The sequence below is a fragment of the Mauremys mutica genome, chromosome 8 (genome assembly GCF_020497125.1).
Source record: "Mauremys mutica isolate MM-2020 ecotype Southern chromosome 8, ASM2049712v1, whole genome shotgun sequence".
Classification (NCBI taxonomy): domain Eukaryota; kingdom Metazoa; phylum Chordata; order Testudines; family Geoemydidae; genus Mauremys; species Mauremys mutica.
In genome coordinates, this window is record NC_059079.1 from 68,909,963 (window position 1) to 68,927,794 (window position 17,832).

A 17,832-nucleotide genomic window follows, 5' to 3' on the forward strand; every position below is an offset into this window, starting at 1 on the left:
ATAAATTCAGACTGGGAATCCGGTGTAAATTTTGAACAGTGAGAGTCATTAACCACTGGAACAACTTACTGGGGGCCATGGGGGATTCTCCATCCTGGACCATTTTTAAATCAAGACTGGGTATTTTTCTAACAGATCTTCTCTAGGAATTATTGTGGGCCAGTCTCTGGCCTGTGCCCTACAGGAGGTCGGACTAGAAGATCGCGACGGTCCCTTCTGGCATTGGGGTCTGTAGATCTGTACCATTTACTCCCTGGGGGGGGGGGGCTGGCCAGGATGGTGGCCATCACTCCAGCAGAGCTCCCCAGTCAGTGCTGGGGGCCTGCCGAGCTGCTCATTGTCACTGTTCAGCCAGGGCCACAGCCGTTCTGTCCTACGCAGCAGCTGGCTGGTGTCTAGAACAATACAGAACAGGCCCCATCTGACCCGTTACTGCCATCACATGGGTGACTGCAAACCGTGATGGCTGAGGAGCTGACCTCAGCGAATGGGAGATCCAGCTGGGACCTCCCATTGCCTTCGCTTCATGCCCTGCCTTTGTTACCAAAGCGCCATACCTGGTGAATGGGAATACACTGCTGCTACTTGTCTGTGTGTCTCACAGCCAGCCCATCCCTGAGCCGGATCCCCAGATCCCCGAGTCCCCAGTACAGGGCAACCCCAGTCCTGGAGAACAACCTCTCTCTCGGCCTGTAAAATGACGCTGAAAAGGATGACGACTTATAAAACGATGAATTTTTTGTTTCCAAATCCAAAGTGTGAGTGCACTGTGGAAAGGCGCCAGGCCATCTTTTCCCTGCTCTCTGCTGGCCTAGACAGCTCAGACAGCTCAGACAGGGCTTTAGAGCCATCCCAGTCATCAGTTACTGGGAATCCAGATTGCAGGAGTGAGGAATGAAAGCAGCAGCCTCCCTTGGGCTCCCCATGCATTTCAGACCCACATCCTTCCCAGAGCTCTGCAGCTGTCCCTGGAAAGCCAGGCCAGTCTGAGACTAGGAAGCAGCTGGGACAGTGCATGGAGAGGCTGCTGCCTGGAACCCCTGCAGGATCTCACCCCTCTGCTCTCCAAACCAAACCATCCCTCCCTTCCCACCCACCGACGGATCCCGGCGTGGCTTGAATAACGTCTTGACCCTTCCTTTCAATTAGCCTGGTGTTGCCTGCCCTCTGGGTCTTTACTCTCGTGTTTGGGAAGCAGCCCAGACTTTGGCTAAAGACATCCATTCCCTCACGTTCGATGTAAGGGTCCTTTGGAGTTGCTGCCTGGTTTTCGGAAATGCCCCTCCCACACTGGATTAGTTCTGGGGAAACATGCCTCCTTCAAACAGGTCCCGTGGGATCAGTCACCAGCACGCAGCGGCTTACCTGTTGGCACTTCCTGCCCGGGCTGCTGGGCGATAGCAAAGGCTGGTGAGAGTGGTCTCTCTCCCAGGGGATCTGGAATGAGCAGCTCCAACAAGCAGGCACCTGAGCTGTTGAGAAATGGCTTCTCGGACCCGCTCCTGAAGAGTTGTTGGCTGGGGGATATGTGGGGATCTATGCCTGGGCTCTGATCAGTGCAGAGTGACAAGGGAACAGGCCTTTTCACCATAACAAAACTAGGTGCAGACAGATCCCTTGGAATGCGGCCTCGGGTGCTGGATCAGGGTCAGGGTGTGCAGGAGTCACTGTGCTAGAGTGGGGACCTGCTGGGAGGGTGAATGGGGGGCTGTGGGGCCGTGGCGGACCGGGGTGCCAGGGGCCCATGGCAGGCTGACTAGGGGCTCACTCCTTAGGGGTCACACTGCTGGGGAGGGGAGTCTGTGATCCAGCAGGGAAAGGCGGGGGTTCGCCCAGTCACGTCCCAGGAGGAGGGCCGGGGCTGCTGTATCCCTGCATCTAGCCCACAGGGGCCCCTGCCACAGGGTGCCCCTGCCACAGGGTGCTCCGCAGAGAAACGCTGCCTGCTCCTAATAATCTGCTTTATTTGGGTTCTGCCGTAGGGAGCGTAGAGCACTGCACTGCCCCCAGGCGGCATATGCTGGGGGCTGCGCGTCTGCCGGGGGCTGGGTCACTTGGGTGTTTTGCAGCTGCCAAAGGCCGGCCGGTTGCTGGGCCGGGCCGTGCGCTCCTTCTCCCACAGCACTTTGAGCCTGTGGTAATACACCTGGCAGCTAAAGCCCTCCTTGAAGCCACACTTAACATGCGTCTTGAGTGAGTGCAGGGTAGGGAAGACGCGGCAGCAGGCCACACACTTGTAGCCGTTCTGTGGCGCTGGCTGACACTTGGAGGCCATGAGGATGTCCCGGGACGTGATGCAGTCCCTGGCCTCCACGCCGGGGCTGGCTCTCCTCGTGCTCTCGGTGGGGCGAGCCTTCTCCAGGGAGCAGGAGGAGGAGCAGATGCTCTCCGGGAGCTCATCAGGCTGGCTGGTGTCCCTGGCGCCAGCCACCAGCGTGTCCGGGAAGCTGCAGGCCTCCCGCTGGCTAACCTTGTCCATGCACACAAAGTAGCTGTAGGGGGAGAACCAGGGCCGGTAGATGGTGCAGTTGCGCCCTAGGGGCTCGCTGTTCTGGCTGTCGCTGGGGACACAAGCTGCCAAGAGAAGAGGCTGGAATGAACCCCTGGCCCAGTGGAGGGCAGGCTGTGGGGAGGGAGGCCATGGTCTGGGCTCACCTTGCCCTCCCCGTCCCCTTCGCAGCTTCCCTCCCCCTCGGGCACCACTTGGGTCGGTGTTCATCCCAGGATGCTCCTGACCCGCCAGCCCCACCCCTGATCACAGAGTTCCTGCTGGGCCAGACAGTGTGGAAGGGGCTGGCAGCCATGTCTGTCACACATGGGTAAGGCTGCGAGTCTGTCATGGAGGATTCTGTTACTTTCCACGACCTCCGTGGGTCTGAGCAGTGGCCGGTGTGGCTGGCCCCACAGACCGCCCAAACAGCAGCCGGTGCGGCTGGCCCCAGGGTCCCCCAGAGCAGCAGCACCCAGGGCTCCCAGCTAAGATTTAGTCATGGGTATTTATAGTAGAGGTCACGGACAGGTCATGGGCTGTGAATTTTTGTTTACTGCCCTGACCTGTCCAGGACTTTTACTAAAAATACCTGTGACTAAATTGTAGCCTTATACCTGGGAACTGAAAGCATCTCTGAGGGTTTGCTCTGTGCGTCCCAGGACGGGCATCACCTGCCGGTTCCTCCCACACTCCCACACTCTCAGAGTCCAGAGGGACACAGGCACAGGCGCTCAGAGAGCACAGATAGATACACAGGCAGTGGCTATCCAAGTTTGTGCGCGCTCAAAAGGCCCCCACCACGTGCTGTGCTGTGCCAGGGGGCGCTGGATGAGCACAAGGGGCATTACTTGTCCAGGGCTGGGCCCCTCAGGTAGATGTTTTGGAAATTCCTGTGTTACAAATACACAGAGAAAAGCCAGTGAACCAAAGGGACACCAAGTGTGTGTGTCGGGGGGGCAGAGAGGCCCCAGACAAAGGGGTAGCATGGGGCATGGCAGCAGAGAGGGACCTTATGGTGCCGACGACTGGTCTGAGCTTGTCTCCAGCAGTCAGTTCCCTTCCCGGAGTGTTTGAAGCGCCACGCTGGTGCCCTCCTGGAGGGGAAGCTGGGTCAGAGTGATACAAACTGCCCCTTCCTGTCCCCAAGGGAAATGCATATCTTGTACCTCTGCTCCTGCCACACTGTCTTTGTGCCCCGAGTCATCCCCTGCTCAGCTCTGTTCAGTGAGCACTGTAGGGAGCCTCTGTAGTGTAATGGAAGAGATGGTTGGGCTTGGCTGGAGCTCAGTGTTTGTGGCCCCAGGGCTGGGGAGCAGGGGGTGCCATGTGGTGCAGGCCCCCCTTGAAATGGTCAGACCTTTCCTCTCCCTGCATGTGCCATGGCAGGGCAGGGGCAGAGCTGCCAGCTGCAGGTCCTGGCCATTAACCCAACGCTGAGAGGCTCAGAAGGCAGCGCTGATCCCAAGCAGTGGTGTCGCATGATGGGCATCGAGGACTGGCTCAGGCACAAGCCTGCAGTGGGTCAAAAAAGCATACGAGCGGGGGAGGGTCTGTGGCTGAACAGCGACTGCCCCTGCCTGAGATCCTGTACGAGGCCTCTGGGCACATGAACAACAGTCCCATGCATTTTCCCTTGCCCTGTTTTACAGCTGGGGAAATGAGGCCCAGAGCAAGGCAGTGCCTTGTCCAAGGTCACCTGCCAATGCCAAGCCCTGCTGGAAGTAGCTCACTGGTTTCCTGGGCCTGGCCTGGTTGGCTGTGTTTTGCCTAGGAAAGGTAGCGTGTGTGGCCCAAGGCAGGGATCAGAGCTGGCTCATCTCCTGGTCTCTGCTACTGACTGACTGTGGGACCTTGCCCAATTCACTTAGGCCATGATTTTCAAGAGAGGCCTCTGGTTTTGAATGCCAAGTTTGGGACAGCTGGCCCCTGATTCCAGAAGTGCTGGGGGCCCATAGCTCGCATGATCTCAGTGGGAGCTGTGAGTGCTAAGACCCACTGCAAATCAGGCCCCAGGGCTCTAACAATGAGTACCCAAAATCAGAAGCACACTTTGGAAAACATCAGCATCTGTGTGCTTCAGTTTCCCCATCTGTACAGCAGGGATCATATCCCTCCTCCACCTCATGGGCTGTCCTGGGATGCTGCTTATAAAGTGCCCTGGGGCAGGTAGTGAGGTTGCTGGAGAAGTGCAGTGTCGTTCTGTTCCATGCCATGCGAGGACTGGCTGCGGGCTCTCACTGTGGCCCCGTTACCTGGCAGGCTGGGTGTGTTCCTGGGGGATGGCAGCTCACGTTCGCTCTTCATGGCACAGCTGGGCAGACGAGGCCCAGAGATCGTCAGCAGGGAGAAGTTCTCCATGCCCTCTTGAGACGGATGCAGGGAGCAGGTCCTGGCTGGAGCTCTGGACAGCCTCTGGCTAGATTGCCCAGGGCCTTGGCTTTGTGACATCACCGGCTGACCTCACAGTCACCAGGTGGGTCCCCCAGTTCCAGGCAGGGATCAGCGGGGTTCTGAAGGAAAGGAGCAGCGAGCGTCTGGCCTGGGTGTTTGAATGGGTTTAAAGAGGCTATGTAGCAGCTGTTCCTGGGACTCATCTCTCTGTAAGTCTTGGGGCCTTTGCTAGTGCATACAGTGGCCTAGCAAGGAACACACCACAGCCCTGAGATACCAGTGACTGCATCTGGAGACAGGCACATTCCAGTCTCATGGCACATGCATTGACTGCATCCAAAGTACTCACGTTCACTCTGCCCCATGCACCCAGTACTCCTGCACACGTACAGCCATTTGCCATTAGTTCCCGCAGCCCCTTTCGTCTTGGACCATTTGTTAGCACTTAAGCACTTGGATTATCCTGGAGCAACTCTCTCCAATGCCCACCTGCCAGCCTCTGGTGCAGGACCTTCCAGCTTCGCACACCTGATCATAAAGAGGTATTTGAAATGGCTGTTCCTTGTTTTCCCAGCTGCTTGTGAGTCCCCCCGACCCCTCTTGGTTTAAATCTAACCCTCAGGAAGCTGAGGGAGGTTCTATTTGCGCCATGGGGAGAGTGCTCGTTGTATTGTCTGTCTCTAAAGACTGCAGCCAAGAGTTTCCAAAATGGGGGCCCAAAGCTAGGTTGCTACGTCCCTATGTAGGCACCTGGCTAAGTAGCCAGATTTGCACAAGTGCTGCACCCGCCAAAGGCTGACTTGAGACCCCTGGTTGTGCAGAGCTGGCTCTGTCCCCTGGGTGGCGGCCATGGTATCAGCCTGGAGAGTTAAGGAGATGCCAGCCGTGATGATGAGGCTCCCCATGTGATGGTCTGTGGCGATGGGTGTCCTTCCACCAGACTTTGCCATTCTGACTTTCACCATCTGTATTTTCCCCAGCGCAAGCACATTCCTAGGGCAAGCTACATTGTGCCGTCTATAAGTTAAAAAAGCTCACAGTTGTTATCTAGTTAGGACTAAACCTATTTACAGCTCACCTAAGGCATTTGTGCCATGTAGAGAGAGCTGCAGGGAGAGAGTTGGTCTCCGCTCAGTGGTTGTCTAACTGAACCAGATTCTGCTAGGAACTTACAGGTGTGGGTCACAGGACAAAGGGCTTCTGACACCTTGGACCAGGTCCAAAGCTGCTTCTACAGCATGTCTCAGAAACAGCTCTTTCGGCATGGCTACGCTGCAATTAGACACCCGCGGCTGAGGTCTGCCTGGAGTGCAAGTCAGACTATTATGCAGCATTGCTCTCAGCTTCGCAGCTAGATCTGCTGCCAGGAGGAGAATAGCAGTGCCGTCCTATTCCTCATTCATAGAATGGCCAGGCAAGGTACGTGCCAGCTACAGCAGGCCGTAGAGTAGCTTGCCCCTTTAGAAGGGCAGGGTTCCCTCCCCAGCATTCTTTAGTGCAAGCCGTCCTCACACGCTCCCCTAGCAAGTGCAACACCAGGTGCTTTATTGACAATGTGCCATAACAAGTGCTTCTCCCCTGTGAGGCTTTTAAACTTTTCCCCAGATGGAGAGGGGAGAGCTCATCTCCACACTCCACTGCTCATGATGGGATGTTAGATGGGATGGGATCTGAGTTACTACAGAGAATTCTTTCCTGGATGCTGGCTGGTGAATCTTGCCCACATGCTCAGGGTTTAACTGATCGCCATATGTGGGGTCAGGAAGGAATTTTCCTCTAGGGCAGATTGGCAGAGGCCCTGCAACGTTTTCACCTTCCTCTCCAGCGTGGGGCACAGGTCACTTGCTGGAGGATTCTCTGCACCTTGAGGTCTTTAAACCATGATTAGAGGACTTCAATAACTCAGACATAGGTTAGAGGTTTGTTACAGGGGTGGGTGGGTGAGATTTTGTGGCCTGTATTGTGCAGGAGGTCAGACTAGATGATCATAATGGTCCCTTCTGACCTTAAAGTCTATGAGTCTATCTCTCTGAGATCCTGGGCTTCTCTGGCCCTTTCTTCCAGCGACTCTTTCTGTCTCTCTTTTAACTGTTTCCAACTGAGCAGCTGAATCATCAGCTAATTAGCTAATCACATAACAACATAAGAATGACCATACTGGGTCAGACCATACTGGGTCTAGCCCAGTATCCTGTCTTCTGAGAGTGGCCAGTGCCAGGTGCTTCAAAAGGAAGTGAACAGAAGAGGGTAATGATTGAGTGGTGCCAAGTCCCAGTAATCAGAGGTTTAGGGACACCCAGAGCATGTCCACCTGACCAACAGCCATTCATACATCTATCCTCCATGAACTTATCTCATTCTTTTTTAAACCCTGTTATAGTTTTGACCTTCTCAACATCCCCTGGCAACGAGTTCCACAGGTTGACCATGCATTGTGTGAAGAAATACTTCCTTATGTATGTTTTAAACCTGCTGCCTGTTAATTTAATCAGGTGCTATGTGAAGGGATAAATAACACTTATTCACCTTCTCCACACCACTCATGATTTTATACACCTCTATCATATCCCCCTAATCATCTCCTTCCTAAACTGAACAGTCCTAATCTCTCTCTTGAGATGGAAGCCGTTCCAGACCCCTAATCATGTTTGTTGCCCTTCTCTGTACCTTTCCCAATTCCAATATATCTTTTGTGAGGTGGGGTGACCAGTACTGCATGCAGGTGCATTCAAGGTGCATGTGTATCAGGGATTTATATGGTGGCATTATGATATTTTCTGTCTTATTATCCATCCCTTTCCAAATCATTCATAACATTCTGTTATCTTTTTTGACTACTGCTGCACCTTGATACTCCTAAGGAAATTCTGCACCACTGTGGCACAGCAAAAAATTGCCCCCTACTCCCCGCAGTTTTTTGTTTCCTTGCAGAAAATGGTTTCTATGGGGAAGCAAAGAGAAGCTGCACCAGTGCTCACTCACCCCTCCCAGCAGGTCTGTTCGGGGCCAGGGAGAGGTAAATCACTGGGGGGAGAGGGGGGTCTGGGGATGCACCAGCCACCCAGGGACATTAGTCCCAGCTGGGCGGAGGCAAGACAGAGTTCCCCCTCCCCCTTCCCTGCACATAGCAGCCGCAGCTGGGTCAGATCAAGCCCCAGAAACTTCACCTGGCTGCAGGAAGCTCTGCACCTCAGTGGGGGTCTGGGTGTGTGTGTGGGGGGGGGTTCCAGGTGCAGGGGGTGAGGCTCAGCCAGCTGCACCCTGACCCCCGCAACCTAACAAGCCCCACTCCCCCTATATCCTCCCCGAGCCCTAACCACCTTCACCTGGACTCCCCTGTAGAGTTCCATTCTCCCTGCACCCAAAGCCACGTACAAACCCTGTGCATCCAGGTTCCCCCCTGCACCCAGACCTCCCACCACACTGCCCACACCCAGATTGCACCACACAGAACTCTGGTACTTTTGAGGGAATTCTGTGCCAGAAAAATAAAACATTTAAAATTCTGCAAAGTTCTGCATATTTTAATTGTCAAAATAATACAGAAAAACGATAACAATATAATCACATCATTTTCAATTATTTTGGTAATAATAATTGTCAGCAAATAATTGAAAATGATAATGTTGTGTTATTCTGACAAATAAAATATGCAGAATTTTAAAATATGCACAGAAATTTTTAATTTTTTGGTGCAGAATTCCTTCAGGAGTAACACTGAGCAGATATTTTCAAAAAATTATCCGCCACTCCAAGACTTTTCTTGAGTGATAAGAGCTAATTTAGAATCCATCATTGTATATGTATAATTGGGATTATGTTTTCCAGTGTTGATTACTTTGCACTTATGAACTTTGAATTTCATCTGCCATTTCACCCAGTTTTGTGAGATCCCTTTGTAATTTTGCAATCCGCTCTGGACTAAACTATCTTGAGTAATTTTGTATTGTCTGCAAACTTTGTCACCTCACTGTTCACTCTCCTTTCTAGATCATTTATGAACAGCACAGGTCCCAGTACAGACCCCTGGGGGACCCTGCTATTTACCTCTCTCCTTTCTGTAAACTGACCACTTATTTCTACCCTTTGTTTCCTGTCTTTTAAGCAATTATTGATCCATAAGAAGACTTTCCCACTTATCCCATGACCTCTTACCATTGTCAGTTCTTGGCTGCATGTGTGTTGTCTCTGTGTGCTGCACCTGCTCTGTGAGGTAGCTGGCCCAGCAGACCTCAATCGAACTGCCCAAGAAGACCACAGACTCAGTTCAGTAGTGAAGGCACTTGGCCAGATCTATTGCCAACAAAGCACAGTCCTAGTTGCTGGCAGACTCTGTGGGGCCACTAACACATGTATGCCTGTCACAATGGACTCAGCTCAGTGAGCGGCTGAACCTTCCTCTCCCACCTTGGCCAGACAAAGACACCCCGTCAGCAACCCCTCTTTCATACAGTGATAGAAACCAGTGACATATTGCCCCTCTGATGTGGCTAGTTATCATCCTTTACCTTGTACCTGTTGGTCCGATCAAAATATCTCTCTCTATCACACTGTCATTCTGACCTTATCTTTAGGAGGGGTCAGTGTATCCCTAAAAGGTTCTATAGCCATATAAATAAGAAGAAAACAAAGAAAGAAGAAGTGGGACCGCTAGACACTGAGGATGGAGTGGAGGTTAAGGATAATCTAGGCATGGCCCAATATCTAAACAAATACTTTGCCTCAGTCTTTAATGAGGAGCTTAGGGATAATGGTAGGATGACAAATGGGAATGAGGATCATTCATTCATTCATTCATGCCCGTCACCCCAGTCGGGGTATGGGCCGCCAACAACAGATCTCCAGAGTCCTCTATCCTGGGCCATTTGCTCTAACTGGTTCCAGGTATAGCCCATTTTTGAGCAATCAGCCTGAAGGTCGCGTCACCAGGTGTTTCTTGGATGGCCTCTTTTCCGCTTGCCTTGGGGGTTCCACCGCAATGCCTGTCTGGTGATGTTGGTTGGCTGCTTGCGTAGTGTGTGTCCTATCCAGCCCCACCTTCTTCTTCTAATTTCTTCCTCTGCTGGAGGTTGAGTCCTCTCCAAGAGGTGGATGTTACTGATGGTGTCTGGCCAGCGGATCTGAAGAATCCTTCTAAGGCAGCTATTAATGAAGGTCTGGATCTTCCTAGTGGTTGTTTTAGTTGTCCTCCAGGTTTCAGCTCCATACAGTAGGACTGGTTTCACGTTGGAATTGAACAGTCGAATCTTTATTGCCAAAGATAGCTCTCTGGAGCTCCAGATGTTCTTGAGCTGTAGGAAGGCTGCTCTTGCCTTACCAATCCTTGCTTTGATGTCTGCATCTGTGCCACCCTGCTGGTCGATAATGCTGCCTAGGTAGGTAAAGGACTGCACTTCTTCCAGGGGGCTTCCATTCAGTATGACTGGGTCATTGCTGATGGAGTTAATCTTGAGGATCTTGGTCTTGTCCTTGTGGATGTTGAGGCCGACCTGTGATGATGTGGCTGCCACTACGTTGATCTTCTCTTGCATCTGCTGTTTGCTGTGTGAAAGGAGTGCAAGGTCGTCGACAAAGTCCAGGTCATCAAGCTGGGTCCACAACGTCCACTGAATTCCGTTCCTACGCTCGTAAGTGGATGTCTTCATAATCCAATCAATGACGAGGAGAAAGAGAAATGGTGACAACAAACATCCTTGTCTGACTCCAGTTCGTACCTGGAAGCTGTTTGTGAGCTGCCCTCCATGGATCACTCTACAGTGTATGCTGTCATATGAGTTCTTAATCAAGTTAACCACCTTTGCTGGGATGCCATAATGCCGAAGGAGCTTCCAGAGGGTCTCTCGATCCACGCTATTGAACGCTTTCTCATAGTCAACAAAGTTGATATACAACGAGGAGTTCCACTCCATAGACTGCTCGACTATGATGCGGAGCATTGCTATCTGGTCCATGCATGATTTATTCTGCCAGAAGCCTGCCTGCTCATCTCGTAGCTGTGGATCGACTACATCCTTCATTCTCTCTAAGAGGACTCGATTGAAGACCTTCCCAGGCACCGACAGAAGTGTGATTCCTCTGTAGTTGGCACAGTTACTAAGATCTCCTTTCTTAGGGATTTTGATGAGGTATCCCTCTTTCCAGTCTGCCGGAATCGCTTCTTCTTCCCATATCTTCTCAAAAAGGGGGTACAGCATTTCCACTGAAGCATCCAGGTCTACTTTCAGGGCCTCTGCTGGAATATCGTCAGGTCCAGCCGCCTTCCTGTTCTTCATCATGGCGATGGCTTTTCTGATCTCGTCTCTAGTTGGTTTGTCGCAATTGATTGGAAGGTCCTCGTTGGCTGGGTCAATGCCTGGTGGATTTGGTGGTGCTGGTCTATTCAGGAGTTCCTCAAAGTGCTCCACCCATTGTGACGGAGCGATTCTGGCGGGACCCCACTGAGAGTGCCAAATCAGGACCAATTGCTCAAACAGGGCAGTCACAGCCCTAGGCTGGGGTTTTTCCACCTCTAAGGCAAACCAAACCAGCCAGACAAAAAGGACTCTGGTCTCACCCCACTGGCTAACCACAAGTCACACAAGCAATTTCCTTAGACACTCCAGTCTCCCAGTATCCCCACCAGTGCACTCGTCCTGGGGATAAATGGTTATGAAAACCAACACCCCAATAAAAGGAAAAGGTTCTCTCGATCCCAAAGGACCAAGCCCCAGACCCAGGTCAATATACACATCAGATCTTACCCACAAATCACGCTGTTGCCAATCCTTTAGAATCTAAAATCTAAAGGTTTATTTACAAAGGGAAAAAGGTAGAGATGAGAGGTAGAATTGGTTAAATGGAATCGATTACATACAGTAATGGCAAAGTTCTTAGTTCAGGCTTGCAGCAGTGATGGAGTAAACTGCAGGTTCAATTTAAGTCTCTGGAATACATCCCCCGCTGGGATGGGTCAGTCAGTCCCTTGAGTAGAGCTTCAGTTTGTAGCAAAGTCCCTCCAGAGGTCAGAAGCAGGATTGAAGACCAGATGGAGATGATGCATCAGCCTTATATAGACTTTTCCAGGTGTAAGAATCTCTTTGTCCACACTGTGGAAAATTACAGCAAAAATGGAGTCTGCAGTCACATGGACAAGTTTCTGCATACTTTGCTGAGTCACAAGGCGTGTCTGCCTTCTCTCCATGGGTCAATTGTGTAGCTGATGGTCCTTAATGGGCCATCAAGCCAGCTAGGCAGGGCTAACACCAGCTTGTCTGGGATATTTCCCAGAAGCAGAGCATAATACAAAATACAGATAGTACAGAGCCAATACTTATAACTTCAACTACAAAATGATACACAGACATACAGACAGCATAATCATAACCAGCAACCCAGAACCTGGTCTTAGACACCTTATATGACCCCCTTTACTTAAGATTTGGTGCCTCTATAGGACCTTGGTTGCAACCCATGTTCTATATGGTCCCAATTTATATCAATAACGTCACACCCATCTATTCATCTGTTGTTCTATTCCTGTTATAGACTTTCCCTGCTTATCTTTAACGTGACGTTCTGGCTTGCTGAACTTTCCAGACAGTCGCTTGGTGGTGTCATACAGCTGTTTCATGTTGCCGCTGTATGCTGCCTGCTCCACTTCTGCTGCCAGTCCATCCACATAATCTCTCTTATCCTTCCTAATACTCCTCTTCACTACTCTGTGAGCTTCAGCATACTCTTTTTGAGCTTTGGCCTTTGCTGCTCTAGTCCTGCTGTTGTTAACTGCTGCCTTCTTCTTCTTTCTGTCTTCTATCTTAGTCAAGATGTAATCCACTCTTTCTGTTGGTATTTCTTAATTTCAAGCACTTCCTGGCATGCTAACCTAAGTGTCTCTCTCACTTTCTGCCATCTGTTGAGTACACTGTCTTCCTCTTCCTCAGACCGATCCTGTAGTACTGAAAACTTATTCTTTAGCGTCAGTCCAAAATCTTCCTTGATCTTGTGGTCCTTCAGAAGGCTGACGTTGTACTTCGTTCTTCTATCTGAGGCGTCTATCCTTCAGCTTCAGCTTCTTCTTCAGCTTCAGCTTCAATCTGGCCACCACTAAGTGATGGTCGGACACTGCGTCTGCTCCTCTTCTAACTCTAACGTCCTGTAAAGATCTTCTGAACTTCTTGCTAATGCAGACATGGTCGATCTGGTTTTCTGTTGTGCCTGCTGGCGATACCCAAGTACTCTTGTGGATCCGGTTGTGAGGAAAGATGCTGCCTCCTATGACCAGGTTGTTAAATGCACACAGATCCACAAATCTCTCTCCATTCTCACTCATCTCTCCCAGAGCGTGGGTCCCCATGACTTGTTCGTATCCTGTATTGTCAGGTCCAATTTTGGCATTGAAGTCTCCCATAAGAATGGTGATATCTTTGTCTGGGAGAGTCTCTAATATTTTTTGAAGTCTATTGTAAAAGTGGTCTTTGTCCTCCTCTTCGCTATCATTGGTTGGGGCATAGCACTGAACAACATTCATCTTAATCCTCTTCATTTTAGTTCTGAAGGATGCTGTGATCATAGGCGGCGAGTTCTATGGGCCCGTGAAGCCCAGGCCCCACCAATAATCCAGAAGCTGGGCCCAGCTCCAGCAATGTTTGGGCCCCAGGCCCTGTGCTTCGGGGGTCCCCGCGTTGCAATGCCGGGCGCTCTCACAGCAGCGGCAGCTCCCGGGAGAGGCCCCAGCAGCAACTGGGCTCACAGCCCATTGGCCGGGAACCCCAGCCAATGGGAGCTGCCGGGGGCGGTGCCGGAGCTGCCTGGCCACGCCTCCACAGCAGGGAGGGGGAGCGAGCCACCGGCAGCGTCTGAGCCCTGGGCAGAGCGAGCAGCAGGGTCTGTCCCTGTCAGACAGACTCAGCCGGTGAGCTGTGGGGGCAGCCGGACACACAGACACAGCCGGGGAGGGGGGGTTGGTGGGGACAAACAGACACAGCCAGGGGGTTGTGGGACAGACACACACAGCGGGGGGGGGGGGTAGCTAGACAGACACAGCCAGGGGTGATGGGACAGACAGACACAAGGACACAGCCAGGGGGTTGTGGGACAGACAGACACAGCTGGGGGTGGTGGGGACAGACAGACAGACACAGCCAGGGGTTGTGGGACAGACAGAAACAAGGACACAGCCAGGGGGGTTGTGGGACAGACACACACAGCCGGGGGTGGTGGGGACAGACAGACAGACACAGCCAGGGCTTGGGGGACAGACAGACACAAGGACACAGCCAGGGGGTTGTGAGACAGACACACACCAGGACACAGCCAGGGGAGTTGTGGGGACAGACAGACGGACACAGCTGGGGGGTTGTGGGGACAGACAGATGGAGCCGTGGGCGGGGAAAGGAGCAGCAATGGGCACCCCAGGGCTGGTATAAAATACACAGGACGGGGGGGGCTTCCTGAGGGGACTATAGCAAAAACCCCCGCAGAGCGGACCCAGGTTGCAGCTGGCTCCGCCCATCAGAGCCCCCTGCCCCACAGAGACCCACACAACCCTCTGCCCCCTCGAGAGACTCCCAATGACCCCTGTGCCCCTGTCACTCCTCTCCAGAGAGCCCTGACCTTTGTGCCAGCCCACTCCCCTCCCCAACTGCCTCCTCTCCTCCAAAGCTCCCTACAATCTCCCCCTTTGCCTTCCGCCCCCCAGCCCAGCCCATTCCATTGACCGGGAGGCTCCCAGTCTAGTGGCTATCAGGGCCCATGGGAGCTGCACCTGAGGCAGGGTGCCTGCTTGCAGATGCAGACCTGCCTGGCTGTGCCTCCACAGCACAGGGAGGGGGAGCCACAGGTGAGCAAGCCCTGGTCATCATCATCATCATCACAGGCCCATTAATTCTCTGGATATTTAATTTCACTGAGGCAAAATGTGTGCAATTTTATGGGTTGAATGATTGAATGACAATACCCACCTGCTCGCATTGTCCGTCACTAAGTCCAGTAATTTTGTCAAGTGTTTGTTGCACAACATGGTGGTGCCTACCCCTACCTTGTGCTTCAGGGGGCGATGGGGTCCAGGGCAGCCTCTTATAGCCTGTTATAGAACTACCTGATTAGTAATTGGATATGTTGGCTGGCATCTTTTTTTACGTGTTCACTCCCCCTGATGTTAGAACCTGGCTACACCACTGGGGAGGGGAGCTTCCTAGACCTGTGCAGCTGGGGCTTGGGTGAATTTTGTGATACTGTGCCCCTCCCCAGCTACCACCCTGCAGTCCCCACTCCTGCACCATGCTGGGCAAGGGGCAGTCCCATCCCCAGTGAGGCTATGGTGAGGGGTGGCTGCAGGGGAGGCCACACGTGATGGCAACCTCCCCCCTTGGTACCCATCATAGGGGAGGTGAGTGGGCTTTCTGGACCTGAGAGGGACCCTAGGAGCATGTGCAGTGAACTGCGGGGGAGAGGAGGGGTCCCTCACCTGGAGCTTGCTGCTGCCAGGGAGGGTGGAGGGGAGTCCTCTTTGGCCCTAGCCCTGGGGCAGCCTGTCTGCACCCCAAGTTCCTTATCCCCAGCCCTGCCCCACAGTCCTCACCTGACAGGAAAAACACGCAACTTAAATTTGGTGGTCAGTTTAGAGTATCATAGAATATCAGGGTTGGAAGGGGCCTCAGGAGGTCATCTAGTCCAACCTCATGCTCAAAGCAGGACCAATTCCCAACTAAATCATCCCAGCCAGGGCTTTGTCAAGCCGGGCCTTAAAAACCTCTAAGGAAGGAGATTCCACCACCTCCCTAGGTAACCCATTCCAGTGATTCACCACCCTCCTAGTGAAAAAGTTTTTCTTAATATCCAACCTAAACCTCCCCCACTGCAACTTGAGACCATTACTCCTTGTTCTGTCCTCTGCTACCACTGAGAACAGTCTAGATCCATCCTCTTTGTAACCCCCTATCAGGTAGTTGAAAGCAGCTATCAAATCCTCCCTCATTCTTCTCTTCTGCAGACTAAACCATCCCAGTTCCCTCAGCCTCTCCTCAGAAGTCATGTGCTCCAGCCCCCTAATCATTTTTGTTGCCCTCCACTGGATTTTCCAATTTTTCCACATCCTTCTTGCAATGTGGGGCCCAAAACTGCACGTAGTACTCTAGATGAGGCCTCACCAATGTTGAATAGAGGAGAATGATCATGTCCCTCTATCTGCTGGCAATGCCCCTACTTATACAGCCCAAAATGCTGTTAGCCTTCTTGACAAAGGCCAGAGGAGGGAGTGTTAGTGCCTGTGCGGACTTCTGGGAAGTGCATGGGGTGGAAGGGGATGCTGGGATGCTCTGGAACCACTCCTTCAAAGCCAGTCAGGACTCTGGGGGAGCCTCCTCTCTGGGCAGACTGTCTCCAGGGCAAGAAGCTTACACCTTCCTGGGTCTGACCTCAGAGCATTCAGCATGCCCTTCCACACCATGCACTTTCCGCAGTGAGTCTGCCCAGGCGGGGTCCTGGGGCAGCCAGAGGTCCCTGCACCCCAACTCCGCAGTCAGATGTGACTCAGCCAGACTGTAAAACAGAAGGTTTATTAGTTGACGGGAACACAGTTTAAACAGAGCTTGTTGGTACAGAAAACAGAACCCCTCTGTCAGGTCCATCTTGCGGGGTGGGGAGCCCAGAACCAAGTTCTGGGTCTCTCCCCATTTCCCCAGCCAGCTCCAAGCTGACACTCCCTCCTCTGGCCTCTGTGTCTCTTCCGGACAAGGAGGCCACCTGATCTCTTTGTCCCCAACACCTTCAGTTAGCATCTTGCAGGGGAAACTGAGGCACCCACACAGTATTAAGAGAAAATATTAAGAACATTCCCACTTCATCACAACAGGTGCAACAAAATATAATACTGTATATTGAAGTAGGCAAGTGCTGCTTCTGACTTTCCACTTTTAATTGACCCTTGTAATCTTGTGGCGCTGACGCGTTGTAGCTTCATTTTATATCAGCTTACAGGGCGGGAGCGGGGGGGCACCACCATTTTGGGCCCCACCAAAAATTATACAAACCTGCCGCCTATGGCTGTGATGATCCTGGGGCCGTGTGCCTCCCAACCAATCAGTGCTCTCTGTGCCTGCTTAGACAACATGAAGCCTACTCCCTGTGTATGAGGTGTGTCGCTCTCTTCATGTCCAGAATACAGCAACAGCTCTCCTGTCAGCAGTCGCCTCTGTCCAGCTTGTGTCCATCTTGTCTCACTAATACCTAGTAGGCGCAGGTTGTTGCTCCTCATCTCTACTGCAACCTGCGCCGTCTTTCCTGACTCGTACATGGTCCTCACGTTCCATGTGCCGATGGTAATCCTTCTGGTTGCAAGAAGGGTAATCGGCTTAGTGGCTTCCTCGTGGCTTTCACCACCTAGCGTCATGCGTCTTCGAGTTGAAGACCCTTCTTTTTCCAGGATAAAAGCCTCTGTTATCTCCATTGTTGGCGTTTCTGTAGCAAATTGATTTTTTACAGGATGGGGTTGCTAGCCCCACGCCCAACCCTCCTCCTTTACCCTGACTTGGGACAGGCAGATGGCCCCAAAGGACTGCTCTGGTGGAGTTGGGAATGAGGATATGGAGGTAGATATTACCACATTCGAGGTAGAAGCCAAACTCGAACAGCTTAATGGGACGAAATTGGAGGGCCCAGATAATCTTCATCCAAGAATATTAAAGGTACTGGCACATGAAATTGCAAGCCCATTAGCAAGAATTTTTAATGAATCTGTAAACTCAGGGGTTGTACCTCACGACTGGAGAATTGCTAACATAGTTACTATTTTTAAGAAAGGGAAAAAAAGTGATCCGAGTAACTTTAGGCCTGTTAATTTGACATCTGTAGTATGCAAGGTCTTGGAAAAAAATTTGAAGGAGAAAGTAGGTAAGGACATTGAGATCAATGGTAATTGGGACAAAATACAACATAGTTTTACAAAAGGTAGATCGTGCCAAACCAACCTGATC

General features: G+C 52.0%; 2 protein-coding genes across 6 annotated transcripts in view; one reads left to right on the plus strand and one right to left on the minus strand.

Moving 5' to 3' along the window:
• LOC123375712 (carboxyl-terminal PDZ ligand of neuronal nitric oxide synthase protein-like) overlaps positions 1 to 17,832 on the plus strand; it is a 191,375-nt gene that overhangs the window by 156,333 nt on the left and 17,210 nt on the right. The gene's annotated exons all lie outside the window — the stretch shown is intronic.
• On the minus strand, positions 1,955 to 4,940 carry SPATA46 (spermatogenesis associated 46). Its single transcript, XM_045026890.1, has 2 exons — positions 4,744 to 4,940; positions 1,955 to 2,574 (listed from the first exon to the last, which is right to left on the minus strand). The coding sequence occupies exons 1-2, from the start codon at positions 4,937 to 4,939 to the stop codon at positions 2,051 to 2,053; spliced, it is 720 nt and encodes a 239-aa protein (XP_044882825.1). The 5' UTR covers position 4,940; the 3' UTR covers positions 1,955 to 2,050.